Source organism: Pinus tabuliformis, chromosome 1_1 (genome assembly GCF_031772625.1).
Source record: "Pinus tabuliformis cultivar Carrire ecotype Pingquan chromosome 1_1, CPIR1, whole genome shotgun sequence".
In the NCBI taxonomy this organism is placed as follows: Eukaryota; Viridiplantae; Streptophyta; class Pinopsida; order Pinales; family Pinaceae; genus Pinus; species Pinus tabuliformis.
Genome location: NC_142297.1, coordinates 948,448,876 through 948,468,813, shown reverse-complemented (window position 1 = coordinate 948,468,813; position 19,938 = coordinate 948,448,876). Strand labels below are relative to the sequence as shown.

At 40.8% G+C, this 19,938-nt stretch overlaps 1 protein-coding gene across 1 annotated transcript in view; it reads left to right on the top strand.

The window, feature by feature from the left end:
• PEX12 (peroxin-12) overlaps window positions 1–19,938 on the top strand; it is a 198,505-nt gene that overhangs the window by 136,285 nt on the left and 42,282 nt on the right. Inside the window, exon 7 of the mRNA XM_089393013.1 lies at window positions 14,439–14,525. Within this exon, the coding sequence (XP_089249139.1) occupies window positions 14,439–14,525 (87 nt within the window). The remainder of the gene's footprint in view (window positions 1–14,438; window positions 14,526–19,938) is intronic.

The window sequence follows — 19,938 nt, the reverse complement described above, 5'->3', positions numbered from 1 at the left end:
GTTTTACTGTTTACAAACAAAGTTAGTAACATTATAGTATGCATAGTACATACAAAATTCAAATACATGTCACATAAATGATAAATCAATGAATCATAAATTCTAAATTCATAAATGATAAATCATAATACGTATTCAATTTATCAATGATCCAATAGGAGAAAGACAAGATAGTAAGATAAATACATTGACAGCTGTAGTTTTCTCATTAAGTCATCAAATCAAAATGTGTTACCTAGGTAGTGCAATGCCAATGGCAAATAGAAATAGAAAATACAAAGCAACTACAGGTATACAGGCCTCAAGGCAGTAGGTAGCCCATGACTCATGAGTCATCAATCCTCATAGTCATCATCAGAATCAAAATCATTGTCCTCATCATCATGGTCACCACTGCTCTCCTCTGCATCCTCCTCCTCCCTTGTATCCATAGTCGACTATGCATCTGCTGGTGTGGAGGATGACCCCTCTACAATATCACCATCATCAAATCTAACAGGCTCTAGCACTAGATCATTGAGATCTATGTTGGCCAATGCCAACTCGACACTGTTGTCCAAACCCATATCATCAGGAAAGACATCCCACATCTTTGTTTTCCCTTCAACCACTCTTCCCTCTGCCTGTAAATAAGACGGAGGTTGGTGTTCACATACACCATTGTCTCTGCCCTGGACTGCTCAAGCCTGCTCTTCTTAACACTATACAATTTCCCATATGTGCTCCAATTCCTCTCGCAACAAGAGGATGAAGTCACCTGAGAGAGGAGCCTCATGGTAACTGCTGAGGAGGAGGGCTTGTTGCCCCATGATTTGCCCACCAAGAATAGGGCTTCTTAGCCTCTCTAATCACATCATATCCTACAAATCGACCAGTGCCAGTGGAAAACTCTGCAAAGGCATCCTCCACTTCATCAAGCAATGCTCTATCTTGAAAAACCCGCTTGAATGCATCTTTCCTCCCCTGTGAGAGTTCACCATCTATGTGAGGAGGGAATCCGCGGGAAGGTCCACCATTCAACCACTCATGGCTGTAGTATTTTGGGTTCAATGAGTGAGCCAAACAATGTAAAGGTGTGCAATTCTTGTCCCATCTGCTAACAAGAATATCCTGCATAGTACCACATAAGGCCTTTGGTGATGTCTCATACTCGGGGCACTCACTCTGTAGAATAATGCTCCTCACAGACTCAATCATGGAATTCCATCCCTCATAAACCTCTCTTAGGATGGGTTTGTCTGTATCTGCAAATCGAAGCAAAGAAATGATAGGGTCCATGATCTAAATAATTAGATCTACCCTCTCCCGCCAAGCATCATCTAGCACTGTGTCCTTCACTCTTTTAGTGGCTAGTTGATTTGTCTTTCTCCAAAAAGACAAAAACTCAGAAATAACCGTGGCCCCAAGAGCGGTCTTGACCTCCCTCAACCTCTTCAACATGATGAATGAAGAGGCAAACCATGTATCAACAATCTTCAACAATGATAGATTGTTGTATTCCTTGTAGATAGTGAGGGCATTTGTATGATTTTGCACAAAGTTACGGATATATTGTGCATCCTCAAGAATGTTACCAATCAAAGTACATCAGAAGCAATGGATTTCAGTGCTAAGTTCAATGAATGGACAATGCAAGGTGTCCAAAACAATTGTGGATATTTAGCTTCCACAATCATGCCAACAGCCTTGCAAACAGGTGCATTATCTGTAATGATTTGCACACAAGAATCAACACCTACATCTTCAATAACTTTAATAAACAACTCACCCATAAATTGTGCATCTTTGTATTCTCCAAGTGTATCCACTGCTTTCAAGAAAACTGGACCATTCAAGGAAGACACCATGAAGTTGATGAGTGGGTGTCGTGCTAGATCTGTCCATCCATAAAAAACAATGCTAACCCAGATGTTGGCCATGATGCTTTAATAGGCTCAAGCATTTTTTGCACCTCTTTTTTTGCCTTTGTCAACAATGTGGTTCTAAGATTCTCTGAACCAGGAGGCACATACCATGATGGAGACATGTGAGTTAGAGCTCGGCACATCTCAATAAATAGAGGTGAGCGTGCAACATTAAAGGATATGAAGTTTTGATAGAAAAAAAAGGCAATGGTGAGATCAAGCTCTTCCCATTTCTCTTTCTGAAAAATCTTGTCCATTGGACCAAATGAAATTGCCTTTCTTTTTGCTACTTGTCCCCCAATAGAACTTTCAAATGGAAATTTGGTGGTACCTTTCCTAAAAAATGGAAGGGGGTCATCATTTGGGGTTTTTCTTGATTTTGCAGCCACATTTGCCATGCCAACAATGAACTCTTTCTCCATTTCTCTCCTCTTTTGTAAAGGAACTTGTGCACAAGCTCCAACTCCACAACTTGGTAAAGCCAACAAATGGCCTTTCACACGAAAATATGTGCTTGTGAAAGTACTGTGGCAAAAGTTGCATCTCCAATGCACATTGCCTCCTCCCTTCCCCTTGCTGCTTGGCCCATCCACTCTTGTGAGATATTTCCACAAGGGATATTTCTCAATGTTACCTTTAGGAGGAAGTCTTCCCTCAACATCACTTGTAGTAGACTCTGATGATATTGGGGGAGTAGGGGCATCTCCAATGGGGACATTCTTCCCCTTCCTTTGCCCCTACCTAATGCCCTTGATTGAGGCATGAATATTGTAAAAAAAATAAATAAAACATGTACAAATTTGTAGAAGAAATGCATATACAAACTGTTGTAATACAAATGCAAAAAAATAGAGAGGAAATGCACTCACCTGGTGCTTGAATCTCCTTGAAAGCGCTCCAAACCATTGGCTCCTTGCTTCAAACTTCTAACAACAAACCCACAACTCACTATCTGCAAAAGGAATGAAACAAAATGGTAAAGAAAATTAGAAATGCGCCCTTTTATTGGCTCGCGGGTTCCTTTTCGTCGGATTTGAATCTGGTTTTCGTGACACGATGTGTCCTAACGGGACACGATCCAGATTCGATCATGTCCCATTAGGACACGTCATGTCATGAAAATCGGATTCGAATTAGGTCGAATCGAATCCGATTCGTAGGATTCAGACACTTGGCAGAAAATCAACGAAGATGAAAGTTCTGAGACGTGAAGATATTCGAAACAGGAAAAGAGATCAAGCCCTGTCATTAGTAAGCTTTGAGGACAAACCTTTTTGAAGAGAGGGGCAATGTTATGAATATAATTCATATAAAAATAATAAGTATAAATATAATATAATAATAATAGATAATAATTAATTAGCTAATAGTTAGTTAGTTAGTAATGAAGAGGCATGTCTTAAAGACATGACCATTCATAAAATGGCACCTGCATAGGGTATATAAGCAGACCCTCATTTTCATTGGTAATCATCTTGTATCAATTCTTACATAATATTCAATATACAATTACTTGTCCTACATTGGATGCCTTTGTCTTCGAAGTATTCTAAAGGTTATTGTTGCATATACGAGCGTTGTTCGTTACAATATACTGACCAGGTAAACAAGTATGTTAATTTTTTACAAGGAAGACCTTACTAGGAAACTCCCAAGCAGTTCCTTGCATTTTGTAGATGGTATCTATTCTCTCCCAGACCTGCATTGGAAGCTATTCAAGTCCTTGAACAAAATGCAACCCTAGGAGTGCTTTGGAAGGTTGTCCACTATCACCACAACAACTCTTCCTCAGTTAAGCTGGTTCTTTTACTGCATGAAAGGGGAAACTGTAATGTTCCTAAATAGGAATACAAGTGATATAAAGCAAATAATCTGTTAAGCAAAATATAAAAGCGAAATATGTATTAAGCACCCATAAAAATGCTGGAAATAATGAACTACTGAGCCATTTTATTACTTCTTTGAGGGCAAAATACAATAGATAACAGAATGGTGCACCTGGTCTTGTCTCAATGGACAAGCATGACCAAACCCAAGTGAGAAATGGCTAAACCTATAACTGCTCCAACTGCTGCACCAATCTGCATTGCGCTGCCCAAAAAACTGCCTTTTTTGCTAAGTTCGAATGGCTGGAAACACCACTTCCTGTGCTCAGAAAATTATAAGATTTGAGCCCCAGACTCCTTGGCCTAAACCCAGAAAAACCCACAAAGGAATTTCGCTGGTTTAGACTTCTGAAATTCGACCCCCAAGGAGCCCAACTTTAGTTGCAACTGCAAAACTCGGCTTGTTGGATTCTGCCTGTAAATCCTCCCAGAAAATGTCCAAAGTGCTAGGCTGACCCCTACTACAAATCCCCTGACTTCCGGGATGAGCTTCCGGCCTGTAGCACCTGCTCCTAAGCCCCACGAAAACGCTGGATTGGCCCTCTACGCCAATGTTGCGAACGTGTCGATTTTATCTCGAAATCATGATTTTTTGGCCTAACAGATGTTTTCCGGTTTTTACAGATATTTTGATGGTATCTTAATTTTGTCGATGTTTGCTGATTTTTACCAACATTTTATAGATTTTACAGATTTTTTGGTTTTTCGAACCCTTGCCGATTTTATCCCAAAGCCAATGTTCGCAACATTGCTTTGCGCTATCCCTAGGCCCAGTAATTCAAACTGTTGGGATGATGGCTCCAAAACTCTCAAGAAATGCTGGCCTACTGCTGCTCTCCCAATCCTTTGACTCTCCTGACAAATGACTGATCAATGGTGGCTCCAACTCCTCCTGCGTATTCTCCAGATAGCCCAGAAATATGCACTCCCTGTATATGGCTGAATGGTAGTGCTGTGACACACTCTCGGATCTCCTAAAATGCTTATGGAACTGCCTCCCTAGGGCAGGCACGGAAGGTCCCCTGAAGGAAAGGTTGAATCTCCCGCTTGAGAGATTCGTGGCTAAATAGCCGGTTGACTCAGCTAAACAGCAAAGCGAACAATCAAGTAATTTCGATTTGCAAGGTGTAAGAATCAATCCAAATGAGAGCTTCCTCCTCCTTTTATCTTCGTGGGCCTTCCTTGCCTCATGTGGGCCCCTCCATCCAGCTCATTCGAATTCCCTCATAACCTTTCGAATGGCCTAGTTCGAATCCACATGTGGGTGGCCCCCACATTCCACTAGCAGCCAAATAAAGTCGAATTTCCTCCTAAGTCCCTAAGTCGTAAATTCTGGGTTCTTTTCCGTAGCCAAAATTGTGCAAAATTGTGTAGCAACACCCTGTTACAAATGTATTTGAGAAGGGACATGACAGTCCTCCCCTCCCAAATGTTGCTTGCCCTCAAGCAAACTCAAAGCTGGGTGCTCCAAAATATGCTTAACCCTCCCAGGTGGCATCCTCATCTAGCAAGTTCTTCCAACGCACCAAGAACTCTCGGATGGTCCTGCTTCTCAGTTTCCTTTCCCTGCTCTCCATGATGGCCTCAGGTTCCAAATCCAAGTGGCCCTCATCATCTAGTGGGGGTAAATCTGCTGCTGCTATCACTTGTCCCAACACCTTTTTAAGGTATCAGACATGAAATACATTATGGATCCTGCTCCCCGGAGGTAGCTCTAGCTCATAGGCCATCTCCCCAACTCATATGATCACCCGGTATGGCCCATAGAAGCGGGGCTGTAGCTTCTCGACACCCTTTTGTTTCAGCGTGGATTGCTTGTAAGGCTGTAGTCGGAGGTACACCAAGTCCCCCTCCTCGAAATGCCTCTCTGTCCTATGCCGGTCTGTGTACACCTTCTGCTGGTTTTGGGCTATCACAAGTTATCCTTGAGAGCCTTAAGGATGTCTTGGCTTTCTTGGATCCAATCTTTGGCCTTTGGGGCCCGACTGTCTCCAAAAACAATGTCAGCAAAAGATAATGCATCATATCCATACAAAGCACGGAAAGGAGTCGTACCAATGGACATGTGGTGGGTGGTGTTGTATTATTTTTCGCCTAGATGCAACCACTGAATCCAAGCCCTCTGTTGACCTGTCACGTAGTTCCTCAAGTATCCTTCCAAACACTAATTAACCCACTCGATTTGGCCATCTGTTTGAGGGTGGTAGCTGGTGTTAGGAGTGAGCTCGGTCTCGACCAATCTGAAAAGTTCCTGCCAAAAACCTCCCATGAACCTGCTGTCCCTGTCACTCACAATGTTCTTGGGGAGCCCGTGCAATCGGAAGATCTCCCGAAAGAACAATTCTGCAACCTGTGCAACTGTGTATCTGGTGGGGATGGCGAAAAAGTGGGCATATTTGGTCAACCTGTCAACCACTACATAGATGCAGTCTTTACCCTGCACTGTGGGGAGCCCTATGATGAAATCCATATATATACTTTCCCATTTCCCCTTGGAAATGGGAAGCGGCTGTAGCAATCCTGGAGGATGAATCAACTCCCCCTTGTTCCGCTAACATGCCTCACACTCCTGTACGTGCTTCAGCACATCCCCTTTGAGGCCCTTCCCTGTGAATCTCTCCCTTACTGCCGTATATGTCTTCCGGAACCCTTGGTGCTCAGATAATGGCGAGTCATGTGCTGTTTGGAGCACCCTCTTCATCAACTACGAGTTGGGTACTACGAAAATGCGCCCCTTGTAATAGATGACCTCATCCATCACTCGGTAACGCTCATCTGCATGGGTACCCTCCAAGACCTCGCATGCCCTCATGTCCTTGGAGTGCTCCACCAGTAGCTGAGCCTTCCAATCATGGCAGATGCTCATGAGGGATAGACCAATTGGTCTACGAGACAGAGCATTGGCCACAACATTGTGCTTTCCCCGCACATACTCTATATCGAAGTCATAGGCCTGCACCTTGCTGACCCATCTCTGCTGCCTGTCATTGAGGCCCTGTTGCCCCATGAAGTGACGAAGATTGTTGTGATCAATCTTCACCTGAAACATGTTGCCCACCAAGTACTGTTGAAATTTGGTCAATGCATGCATGATGGCCAACATATCTTTGTCATATATGGAATATGACAGCTCATGTGATAGGAGCTTTCGACTCTCAAAAGCAATGGGATGCCCATCCTGTGACAAAACTGCTCCAACTCCCACCCCAGATGCATCAGACTCCACGTGAAAGGCTGGGAAAAATCTAGAGGTGTTAAGACCGGGCAACTGCTCATCACCTCCTTGAGACGATCAAAGGCAACCTGTGCTCTATCAGTCCATGCGAAAGCCCCTCTCTTGGTCAAATCGGTCAAGGGTGTTGCCAGCTGTGAGAACCCCTTGACAAACTTCTTGTAGTAGGTGCAAATGCCCAAGAAACCCCTCAGTGCAGTCACATCCTGTGGTACCGGCCAGTCTCGGATGGCCCGTATCTTCTCCTCATGGACCTTCACCCCATCAACACCCATGATATGCCCTAGGTAGAGCATCTATGTCAAGCCAAACTCGCACTTGGATAGATTGGCATAAAACTACTGCTCCTCCAGGATGCGTAGTACCTCCTCCAAGTGCTGGAGATGCTCCTCCCATGTCCGACTGTAAATCAGAATGTCATCGAAGAAAAACGACACAAACCTCCTCAATTGTCCCTGGAAGACATGGTTCATGCATGACTGGAAAGTCGTCGGAGCGTTGATCAGCCCAAATGGCATGACCAGGAACTCGAAGTGCCCATAGTAGCACTGGAACGCTGTCTTAGGGATATCTTGATTCGTCACCCTGATGTGGTGGTACCCCGAACCCAGATCGATCTTAGAGAAGTACTTGGCTCTAAGCTCATCCATCAGCTCATCTATGTGGGGAATGGGGTATTGGTTCTTCAACGTCTTCCAGTTGAGGGCCCGGTTGTCAATGCACATGTAAAGGGTTCCATCCTTCTTCTTCACCAATACTACTAAAGAAGCGAAGGGACTGGAACTTGGCCTGATATGACCCAATGCTAACAGCTCGTGATATGACCCAATGCTAACAGCGCGTGAATGGCCTTCTCAATCTCATCCTTATAGGCCTTGGGATGCTTATAAGGGGTGGTGATCATTTCCTGCGCACTCGACTCCAACTCATCCCCTGTCTGGTGGCTGCCTTGGTGGAATGCCCCCAAACACAATTGCGTATCTGTCCAACAAAGCCTGTATGTCTGGTGGTGGTGGTGGTTGGGCCTGTCCCCCAACCTCTGAGATCCTTAGCTCTACTGCCCGTGCAATGTCCCCATGTCGCAGATCTGCTTCCATCCTATGGGCTGAGATTGTCTGAGGTGGATAGGACTGCATGCCTCTCAAAATTACCAGTTTTCCATCTGGCCTAATGAACTCCATCTCTGGCTTCCTCCAATCTCTAGTGACTCCCCCAAGGGAGTACAACCACTGGACACCCATCACCATGTTGGTGTCTAGCACATCAACCACAAAGAAATGGTCCATCATTGAGTAGTTCCCCATAACTACTGTCAAGGCAGGCACATATCGAGTGCACTGTATAGTGCGGTCACCTAGTACTAGGACTTAAAAGCCCTCAAACTCAACCATGGTGAGGCCCCTTCTCTGAACCAACTAGGCATTTATGAAGTTGTGGGTAGCCCCATTTTCAACAAGGATTGACACCCGCTGTGTTAGTTTTTGGTAGCATCAAAAGTGCTCTAGCCTTGAAAATTGGTGGAGAGGCTAAGGCACATGAGTTCTAAAGAACCCAGAAACCATTTGGTGAAATTCCACCCGGATTGTATTTTATTAAAATAATTAATATTTTTAATGGGGTTCCTAAGTCTAAACTTGGAAAATTAAAATATTAATGGGTATTAATCAAAATATGGGTGAGAATGATCTAGAAGGCGGATTAGGTCATGTTTTAATCTTAGCTGTTGATTAGAGACTTAATCTCAGCCGTTGAAGACTCAATAGGAAAAGTATAAAGTGGAGGCTTGGGGTTCATTTGAAAAAAACACACAGAGAGATTGAGGAAATCGATTTTCTGAGGTGAGAAGTTCTCAGGAGGAAAATCAATTGGGGAGATCTTGTAGCTGAGGGGCAGAGAGAATCCGGGAGAAGGACTTTCCGGAAAATATAGAACAAAGAGGCGGAGAGAGCTCGCAGAGAAGCAGCGCAGTAGCCTAGAGAGTTGACACAGAAAAGCTGCCTGTCACGTAGAATCCAGAACTTCGGGAACAACTGAAACTGCCAGAACAACTGGGAGAGATGACGCAAAAACACAGTCTGTCACGTAGAATCTAGAACTGCCGGAACAATGAAACTGCCAGAACAATGGAGAGAGCTGATGCAGAGGGTAGAGAAGGTGATGCAGGGCTGACGCAGAGCCAACGTAGAAATAGCCGGGGTTAGCTAGTCTTGTGTTGGATCAGCCAAAATTCTATCGAGTGAAGTGAGGTAAAACTCACTCAGATTTTCTGCCAATATTTTTTCCGTAAAGGATTGCTAGATGAGCATCCTAGATTTGTATTCAGATATTTCTCCTACATAATAATAAACCCTTAGAGCCGCTGCACCGGTTTTCCCACATTGGGTTTTTCCGGGGACTATTGTGTCCAAAAATAAGTGTGTCCTATGTATCTTGTTCTTTGCTCTAGTTTCTGTTTCATGAGATCAAATATTTAATTAGTGTAGGTTGCAGAAGTTATTTGCTTCAATATTCAGAAGAATAACTTGATGAATACTTAAAAATCAAGTAGGTGAAGTAGATTCAGATTTGTTGCAGTAGGGGTTCCTTCGAGTCTAAGAATTTTCACATGGTATCAGAACATTGATTTTGAAACAGGGAGAGCAGATCTAGTGCTGGGCAGTGAGGCCGAAAGCTACACTTGGCACCGATTCGAATCCCCTTGAAGGGATTGCACAGTCCTTGCTGGGAAGCAGATCTGAGGAAATCTCTCTCTGAGTGAGATGACAGAGAGGTACGATTTCCAATTCGTGAGCTTGCAAAGGCAAAGGGAGTGATGTAGAGCCTCAATGTAGTGCTTGAAGGGAGTAGTTTCTGCCGAGGCAGAAATCCGCCGGAAAAGAGTGAAGACACATGGAAGGCAAATTTTCTCTTCAGAGGACTTCTAGCCAAGGAGTTCGAATCTTCACTTTTTGAACAACAACGGAGAGGGGCAGATCTACAAGCTCTAGCAGGGATTGCGTAGTCCAGTTTAGTGCTATGCAACGGAGAGAGGTGGTCATTCGACATTTGGCAGAGATGGAAACCGCATCTCCAGGAGGGAGGTGGGGAGATTTAGAGTTGTTCGAAAGAGATACGTGTGGGCAGGATCGTTGAGGAGTCCACCTCTTGGATCAATTCCTTGCTACGAGAGCCCAAGATTCAACAATAGCGAGATGGACTTAGTGTCAGATGATGCAGTGGAGTGTTTGGAGGACAGTTGCAGTAGCTGGGGACTAGACACTGATCAACGCAGAGCAAGGTTGGAAACAGTGCAGTTGGCACAGTGCAAGAGTCAGCAATAGCGCGATAGATTCAAAAGGTTAGAATCAGCAGCAGTCAGATTCCAACATTCATTATATTATGTTGAACATAGTTAAGTTCAACTAATTTTGGATGTTTTTCAATTGCTTCTCTCAGCAACTGTGTTGTAGTACGAATGCAGTGTTAGCAGTGGAAGTGCTAGCAGCATAGCAGATGCAACGTTTGAGAGGGAGTTGTAGCACAGATGCAGCAGTGGCAGTGGTAGTGTCATGAGTAGCAGTACAATAGCAACATTAACACAGTGTTGGTGGCAACAATAGTGCAGAAAGGAGGTGCTTCAGAAACAACAGTGCATAAAACTAACCTTGATGTTCTGCCTCTTCTTTGCCTCGGCTTCCTTCTAGATCTCGAACTGTTCTCCTCAGCTTCTAGTGAAACTCGGTCTCTATCCTTCACACTGCCTTTTCTCAGCTCCCCTAGAGAAACTCGGTCTCTAGGCTTTTACTGGTCTCTTCTTGAGAATCTCGGTCTCTTTCTCAGTGACCTAGAGAATCTCAATCTCTTAGGTTTACCCTAGAATAGACACCCTAGTCTCTATACTGCTTCTCTTTGGCCTCCTTTTGCGAGATTTTATACCCAATCAAACGTCATCTTAATGCAACAATAAGCTCTCCTTCGATCTTCTATTGATGCCTTTGATCCTTCTTCTTTTGCACCCAAAACGAGTACCCCAAAAGAATTCTTCCTTCGTTGAGCCCAGAAGAAACCTTCCTTCGCTATACCCAAAAGAATCTCTCTTTCGCTATATCTTCTTCGCACTTCTACTGCTGGACTCTACTTCGCATTTCTTCTTGTTTGAATGCTTGTCGAGTTGCTTCCCTTTATGTGTGGCCGGGTGTGGCTACTTATACACATCTTCTCATGCCCCTTAGGCCGTGTTGATCTCAAGTAGGTAGGACGACTTCTTCTGGCAAGTTCTTCCTTCGTTGTAGGCCAACTTGAAGAGGATAAGTGACAAGGTCTTGGAGGATACTTTACATAGATAAGTTTGACCTTTTACAGAGTGTCACATGACTTCATTACATGACAATGACTATCATTTTATGACTAGATGATAAATAATTTCTAAAGACTCTCAATTGGAGTCTTGACTCGAAAAAATAAAATCTTTTGCTCATGAAACCTGAAGCAAGCAATACAATAATTTTCTTTTCTTCTTGACATCTCATTACATAAAATCATAATTACATGTCATTATGAAGACCGAACCTAGTTACACTTTTCAATAGGCTGCTACAGTGCACAAATCCTCTCCGTGTGCTCTAACTCCTATCTCTCCTAGCTATCTTTGCTCAACTATGGAACAAAATGCTCTTGAAAGAATGGAATGCCTCTTCCTCCTAGTGGCCTAGTTATAACACAACCCGATAGCCTACTAGTGGTTAAGTTTGACTACATCAACTCTTAACTAGAGTTACAAAATAGACTCTTCTAGAGTCTTTTACATCACAAACACGTGGCTAGCCCCTTTTCCATGAATAATGGGGGCTGACGCGGCATCCTCCCGAACTATAGGTGTGAAAATATGAAGGTCAACTTTTGAGTGGCATAACTTTTGCATATGGATTCTGATTGATGCACTTCTTGCGCCGTTGGAAAGGTCTCTGTGTGTAGAATAACATGAAAAGGTGCTGTGCCAAAGCAACAAACTTTACCCCCAAAAAACGTCATTTGATGCCTCAAAATGATCCTGGTAGGTTTCACACCCCATTTCGCCAAACTGGGTCCTGCCGGTAAAAATGGTCCTTTGAGATGAGTCCTCCATTTTTTCCACTCCAAATGCATTGAGATGGATCACAAACAATATAATGATCCAATTCAGATCACAACCGAAGGTCCTCAAGTGTCCTGTCTGTAGCTTCACGCCTGTGAATGTATTCTTCAGAGTCTTGTCCCCAATATCCTTTGAGAACTTTGTTTTGTGCATACACTAGTGTTACACACCTCTGCTCAAATAAACATAAGCAGCTGTTGGTCATGTTACACGACTCATGTAGCATAGCATTGGCAGAGCTGATGATGGACTGATTCTTACTCTACACAACATCATTTTGCTGAGGGTTGTATGAGAGTGTCATCTCCCTCTTGATCCCCATCTCCTTGCAGAAATCCTTGAAGTTGTTGGAGTTATACTCCCCCCCCAATATCTAACATCAAGACCTTGATTTGCTTTCCTATCTGGTTCTCCACCTGAGCCTTTAATGCCTGGAACCGATTGAAGGCTTAAGAAGATCCAGGCATTCCTGGAATAGTCATCAATAAACGTGACATAGTATTGTGCTCCCTGTACTGATGCCACTGACATTGGTCTACAAACATTTGAATGAATGAGATTGCAGATCCCCTTGGACCTACTCTTGCTGCTTGGAAAAGTAGCCTTTGCATTCTTGCCAAGTGCACACCCTATGCGCACACCCTGCTGCTCAAGACTGAAATCTGGAAGACTAGTGACAATTTCCCTCAGGATTGGCAATGCCCTGCAGTGCAGGTGTCCCAACCTCCTATGCCATAGTTCACATAAGTTCACAGAAAATAGATCCTCAAAACATCAAGGTTGAGGTGAAATTTCTGAATTTGCAATAAAAGTTGGATTCTTGAAAATTTCATATGGAATCAGAGTATTTCAGAGATTTCTAGAGATCAGTATGACCAATTTAAAATATGTGAAGATACTTGTAGCGTTCGAAAAGAAACCACACATTGGGGAAGAAGGGTGGCAGCATTTAATAAGATGTAATATTAGAGTGTATTACTATATAGATAATTAATACAATAGCTTAATAGAAGTCAATGCATAATATTATCTACTAGCAGGTAATCAAGGGGATTATTGATAGGAATAGCAACAGAAATAAAGATAAAAGAGCAGCAACAATGAGTTTGGTAGAACAGTCAAAGGTGTTTAAGTTGAAACTCAAATTGAGAATTTTATAATAATTTAGAATGGCAGCCATTACACTGTATTAAGATGAATTCACATTTTATTGCACAGAAAGAAAGGCAACTTGGTTACGACAGTGAAGAACGTGAAAACTTCGAAGTAGTTTAATAAGTGTTTTTTATTGAAATATTTGTATTTCTTTATATTCTGCAATTTCTTTGATTAAACCTATAATCAACAAGGTGTAAGTCGAGCCAAGATATTTTTTTTGTTTTTGTTTTTGAAATATTCGTGTCTTTATATTCTGCAATTCCTTTGATTGAAACCTGTAATTAGCAAGGTATAAGTTGAGCCAAGATATATAAGTATACAAGAATGTAAAATTTGTCTGAGCAGAGGAAAGTCTGTACCAGAAATGCATCACGTGGATAATTGAGTCCAAAACTCCTAGGAAAAGTCCTTAGTACCCTCAAGATAAAAAATCAAAGACTACATTTGCATTTAATCCATGATCTTTTCTGGCATGCCTGTTAACCATTTTCCTAAGGCATGTGAAATTCTAAATACACTGCAAGGTCAATGACATGGATATATACACACACATCTTCTGAAAAATCTGGCATACTAGGTAACTATGCTTCCCTAGAGAAGTGCCTTCCATACCTTTTTCCAAGGGACGATAAGATGCTTTCATGCAAAGTCAGGATTCACAAAACCTTACTTCCATAATTAACTGCCATAATGTAGTGCGCTATCCTGGAAGGTATGGGAGTTGAACTCTCAAGATCTGCAATGGTTCAATTGGTGAACTTGGTTTTTGGGGGCACAAATTTGAACTAACGTAGTAATACAGAGATTGTTAAAATGTTCCAAATCTTTTTGGTGCACAGCAGTAAAAAGTCATGCTCATTCTATATTATATGCTTAAATTTAACTAGAAAACTAAATATTTGGAGTATTATTCTTGGTTGTAGTAGAGGTATGGAGTTTAGTTATTTGGCAGTTATCTTTGTCAGTCAAAGAAAACCTGGAATCATAATGGATTAAAATTTAAAAGATATAGTAATTGTATCTTATTTTTAGCATTGAACTTAAAGGCATGGTTGTAGTTCGGATTTAACATAAATTATGCTTGTTTCCTTTTGTAGCTTTGCAGATTATTGAAATGTTTTGGCTTTGAATTCTTAAATGTGCAGACCTGCCAAAGAGTATTACTTAATATGCTGTACACAACTTTGGATTATGCTCAGAATGGCCTGATTGCAGCAGTATTCTTTTTCAAAGTGAGTAGTCTTTCTTTGTTTCACACTTGTATTTGCATCTACAAACACTTGTATTGTAGTGCTAGAATGCTATATTAACCTTGGGAAACTATGGTTTGTTGATGAGGGTTAATATGGAGAGGAATTTTAACCTTGAGGCATGAGAATTATTCTTTTTGTTCTCACAGGTCTAGCTTACGGCCAATCTAGAGAATCTAACAAGAACCCAACCTCAGTGAGCATCAAATTTTAGAAAAGAGAAATAAGTTAAAAGGAACAGTCAACTGATAGTAAAACAAAACTTTCAAATTCTTCAGGAATGTGGGAAAGGCATATATATATATTATTCTGATAGAGCTCCAAGGTTTAGCTCAATGTTGCAAGAAGTGGGGACAAAGCGGTGTTGAAAAAGGGTACTAAGGAGGTGTTTCCTAATGCTTTTTGCCTTTGGCCTAGGAAAACACATGATACCCACTTTTTAGTGTGACACTATGAGTTATTAAAGTCATGTGACTTTTTAGTCACTTTATGAGGTACAAAAATTACATGGTGCTTTATTATATTAAAGTTACTTTATGTTCTTAAAGTGACTTTATGAGAAAACCGTACAAGGTACAAAAACAAGTTATAAAGTGACTAGGGAGGCTCATTAATGAAGGGGGAGACATAAGAGGGGGTCAATGGGAGATTAGATTTCCACCCTTGATCAAGGAGATCTGAGATCTAATCTCAGCCCTTGATGCTAGGGATAGGGTTTCCCATCATTAAGGAGATTGAAAAGGGAAAAAGGAAAAGGAGAGAGCTCATTCTTCAAGTGCAAAGTTTGTTATGAATACAAATATATAAAAATAACATAAATTATATAAATGATAATCATAAATAATGATTAAATTAAACAATAATTAGTTATTAAAGAGGCATGTCACTAGGGACATGACCATTCATGAAGGGGCACTTGCCTAGGTATATAGGCAGACCCTCATTTGTAAAACATATCATCATATCTCATATCATTTCTTTAATACACTTTTCAATAATATATATATTTCTATCCTCAATCGATGTCTTCGCATTTAAAGTGTTCTAAAGATGATTGCGAAGTACAAACTCTGTTTGTTACATTGATATCAGAGATGTTCGAACCTCTGGTCGCTTAACCACTGCATAGAGCTAGTTTGTTCTAGCATTTGTCCATGAACTCTTCGTCAACTTCGTTGCCGTCGCAATTCAAGCGTTTTGCTACATAGTTTTTGGAGAATCTCCATTCCACCGTCGGGTCTTTGGCCATTTAAAAAAAGGAGAAGAGGTTATATATTGAAAAAAAAAGAGTAGATATATTATTTAAAAAGAAAAAAAAGGAAATTATATATATAGGAAATAATTATAGAAAAAAATATATTATATATATTAAGAAAAAGGTCAAAGATAAAAAAAGAAGAAACTTATATATATATATATATATATATATATATATAAGGATTATATAAAATAAAAAAACAAAACAATTGAAAAAAGAGAGTAGATATATTATTTAAAAAGAAAAAAAACGAAATTATATATATAGGAAATAATTATAGAAAAAAATATATTATATATATTAAGAAAAAGGTCAAAGATAAAAAAAGAAGAAACTTATATATATATATATATATATATATATATATATATATATATATATATATATATATAATAAAAAAACAAAACAATTAGCGGACAATCACCAAGCTGCCTTTTGCAGTTGCGGACGGTTGCCCAAACATTGAGCCGCCACTCCCATTGCCACCATCTGTTCACGGGATCATCGCCGAATTTTCCTCCTATGCAACAACCACCATCGTCTACCACATATACCACCTCTAGCCATCCATACACTGAGGACCAGTCCTCGTTCTACTGCCATTCAAACTGTGGTAGTATCTGTGGTTTCCGTGTGCCACCATCAGAACCATCCTATCGCCATTCGAACTGTAGCACCACCATCGTTGCTGCCTTGTGCAGTACCACTACCACCTGCTTCATTAGAATGTTTCCGCCATACCTCTGCAGTCGTAGCCATCATAAAAGTCAATTAGAATTCTGTCATTGTAAGTTTTCGTACAAACCTTGATCACACTTTGTGCAATTCATCCGATTCAGTACACTTGCGCAATTTCCTCCTGATCCGTACAAGCATCGATTCTATGTTTTAATCCAGTCACCACCAACTATAACAGTGATATTTGACAACTAGGCCACGTATGTCGTATAATCTACAATTGATCAAATGTGTACGTAAAAAGATTTGCACAATCAATGTTCCATACTTTTTCTGTACCGTCATATTCAATTTGGCACACTGGTCTATACAGTCACAATGGTGCACTGCAGTCATCAACAATAATTGTTTTAATAAAAGGGAGATATTCTTTTTTAATTATAATTGGAGAAAAAATTTGTATTAGAAAAAAGAGGAAGGATTACTAAAAAAGAAGAGAAAAAGATTTAATATATGTGTGTGTGTGTGTATTTATAAAATGGTATAATAAAGAAGTACCAAATTATAAGAAACAAAAATAAGGTAAGGTAAGCGAATATCAAGCTACATATTGGAGAAGTGTGTCCTATACGAAGAATATAGAATCCTTAGTCAAAGTGTACAAAATTATTGAGGAATACAAAATGGAGTGTAATTTGGAAATGAAGGAAGATTTTCAGGAACTTCATTTAACTATGTTTCAGTGCTATTTAGAATTAGGGGGACTCTTGTAGGAAAAGATGTTACTATTTCTATCTCGCCTGCCGAAGATAAGAATTATATAAAACCTAAATTTGCCAACCAATTGGTGATTCAAGTGTCAAAGATAATTGAAAACTAGACCTTTGGAACACAAAACAATATGACATAACTGATTTACAATTAAATATTGGGGACTATACATTTATATCACAATTCTCTATTCAATCGCTATGGAGCGATCGAGGGTAAATTTTGTTCTTTTGTGATTTGTGATCTCAATTGTTTTACTATTCTTTATGGTTGAATTTTTTAAGTATAATTGTTGAATGATATATTGGAATAATTTAAAAGAAGATCTACATCAAATTAATTATTAGAATTTCAGAGATATTGTGCTAATTTCTATTGCACTAATAAAACCAACAAGTGCCCCATTTGTCTATGTCAAGATTCCCCCACGTCTCTGCTCTGTGTACTTCCTACCTTGCTGTTCAGGGCTACGCATGTCTCAACCTGCAACCTGTAGAGATTCTTCTCCTCACACCAGTCTGCTTCATTGATCTAGAAGCTAAGTGCTTGAGGTAAGCCCTACCTCTGCTAAAGATGACATCATAACCCTTGTCTTCTAGGTTGGCAACAGAAACAAGGTTTTTCTTAAGGCTTGGAACATAGAGGACATCCTGAGATGGAGAGAGCTACCAGAATCCCTCTCAAAACTGACAATACCAACTCCCCTAGTTAAGTACTTTCCATCATCTCCTAGCTCAATGTGAAACTACATGTCCTTCTCCTTTAGCTGGTTGAAATATTCCCTGTTCCCGGTCATGTGGAAGGATGCGCCAAAATCAATGTACCATATGTTGCTGCCTATTGAGCTTACCATGCAAGTTATCAATGAGAAGTCTTTCTTGAATTGAGAAGAAAACTCATCTACCTCAGTTGATGCAGCCACATGATCCTTACTAGATCCCTTCTTTCGATTAGGACACTTAGTGGCATAGTGCCCAAACTGGTGGCAATGGAAGCATTGGATCTTGTTCAAATCTTTCTTCTTCTTCTCGCCCTTCTTATTGGACACGATATTTCCTTAGCTCTTCTTGCCCTTGGCTTTGCCGCCTTTGCCTGCTAGGGCAAAGTTCTCATCGTCCTCTATCTTTGCTAATCTTCCCGCTATCGTCCCTCTCCAAATTTCTTCTTGGACGCAATCTGACCACAACATTTCCTAGCAGGGAATATTTTCTCTGCCATTGACTGCATGCTGGAAATTCTCCGAAAAATTATCAAGTCCCAGTAGCACAAGACTCATAAGGTCATTGTTTGCTATAGTCTTGCCTACTTCGACTAGCTCATCCTAAACTTGGGTGAACAAGGAAAGGTACGTAATAATGGGCTCTCCTTTACTCATCCAGATATTTCTTAGCTTGTCCTTCAAACCAAGTTTCGTGGCATCACTGGGACTTTGATACAAATCCAAGATGACTTTCCACATCTCATATGTTGTCTTCTTCCCATGGAGATGAGTGACAATATAGTCTTTGACCCCCTCAAGAATCATCCTCCTGGCCTTGGTGTTATTCTTGTTATGCTAGATCAACTATTGGGCATCTTGAGGTGGAACTATTTGATTCTTCACAAATTCTAGCACCCCATTATCCTCCAACACCACTGAGATCCGCTCCCTCCATGAGCAAAACTTAGAGGCTCTCTCTAAACAGGGATATGCCCTCGGTCCTTGGAACGACATGCTGTTGATCCAAAAACTGCTCCTCAAAACTCTAGCACAAACCTTCAACTTGAACTGCACTCTTCACTGACTGATTAATATGATGCTGGTCTTTATGCTAAACTCTGCTTTGATACCATGTTAATTTTGTCTTGAAACTCTCCAACTACTTAGTTGAATTACTGAAAACAAGCCAACTGAAAACTAAAACCAAATTTACTTTCACCAAGATATAGAGTTTCTTAACAATTTATAAGCAGCAGAAAAACTCCAGAGATAAAAACACATTCACACAAATTAACATGCTTGATTTACCTAGCAAACACAAAAGGGAAAACCTGCTTTCTTTATTGTGATATTTTATTGATTTGTTCTTTGAGCAATTGGATCTATTACAATTCACACTCTTACTGCTGCCAACATTTTGTCTCTGAGAACACAATTGTACTCCTGCTAAATAGGCTTGACTTGCCTTGAGAATCTTTGATCATTGCTCCACAATCCTTGCGCACTTGAGCCGCTATTTCCTTGCGCACTTGCTCCTATTTCCTAGCACACAATTGGGCTACTATTTACTAGCGCATAAGCTCCCATTTCCTTGCACACCCTTGCACACTTGTGGCCTCCTATTTCCTTGCACACAAGCCTCCTAAATCCATGTGCACAAGCTCCTCAATTCTGTGCACTCCACACACAAAGAATTGATCTCTCAAGAATGATCGATCTTGTGCCTTCGTCCTTCTCTTTATAGATAGAATTCGAGCATGCAAGCAGGCCTAGTCTTTAGTTGTGATTGCTGGTTAACCAAGAGTTCAACTTGTTCTCTCTCCAATCAACACTAAAGTTTTAGCTCGTTCTCTTTCCGATCAACACTAAAGTTTTAACTCGTTCTAATTGAACTTGTAATTGCCACCTCGTCCTGTAGTCAAATTGAAGAAAACTCAACGTAATTGAAGCTCCAACACTACACATGCAACCTTGATGACCATTCTAAT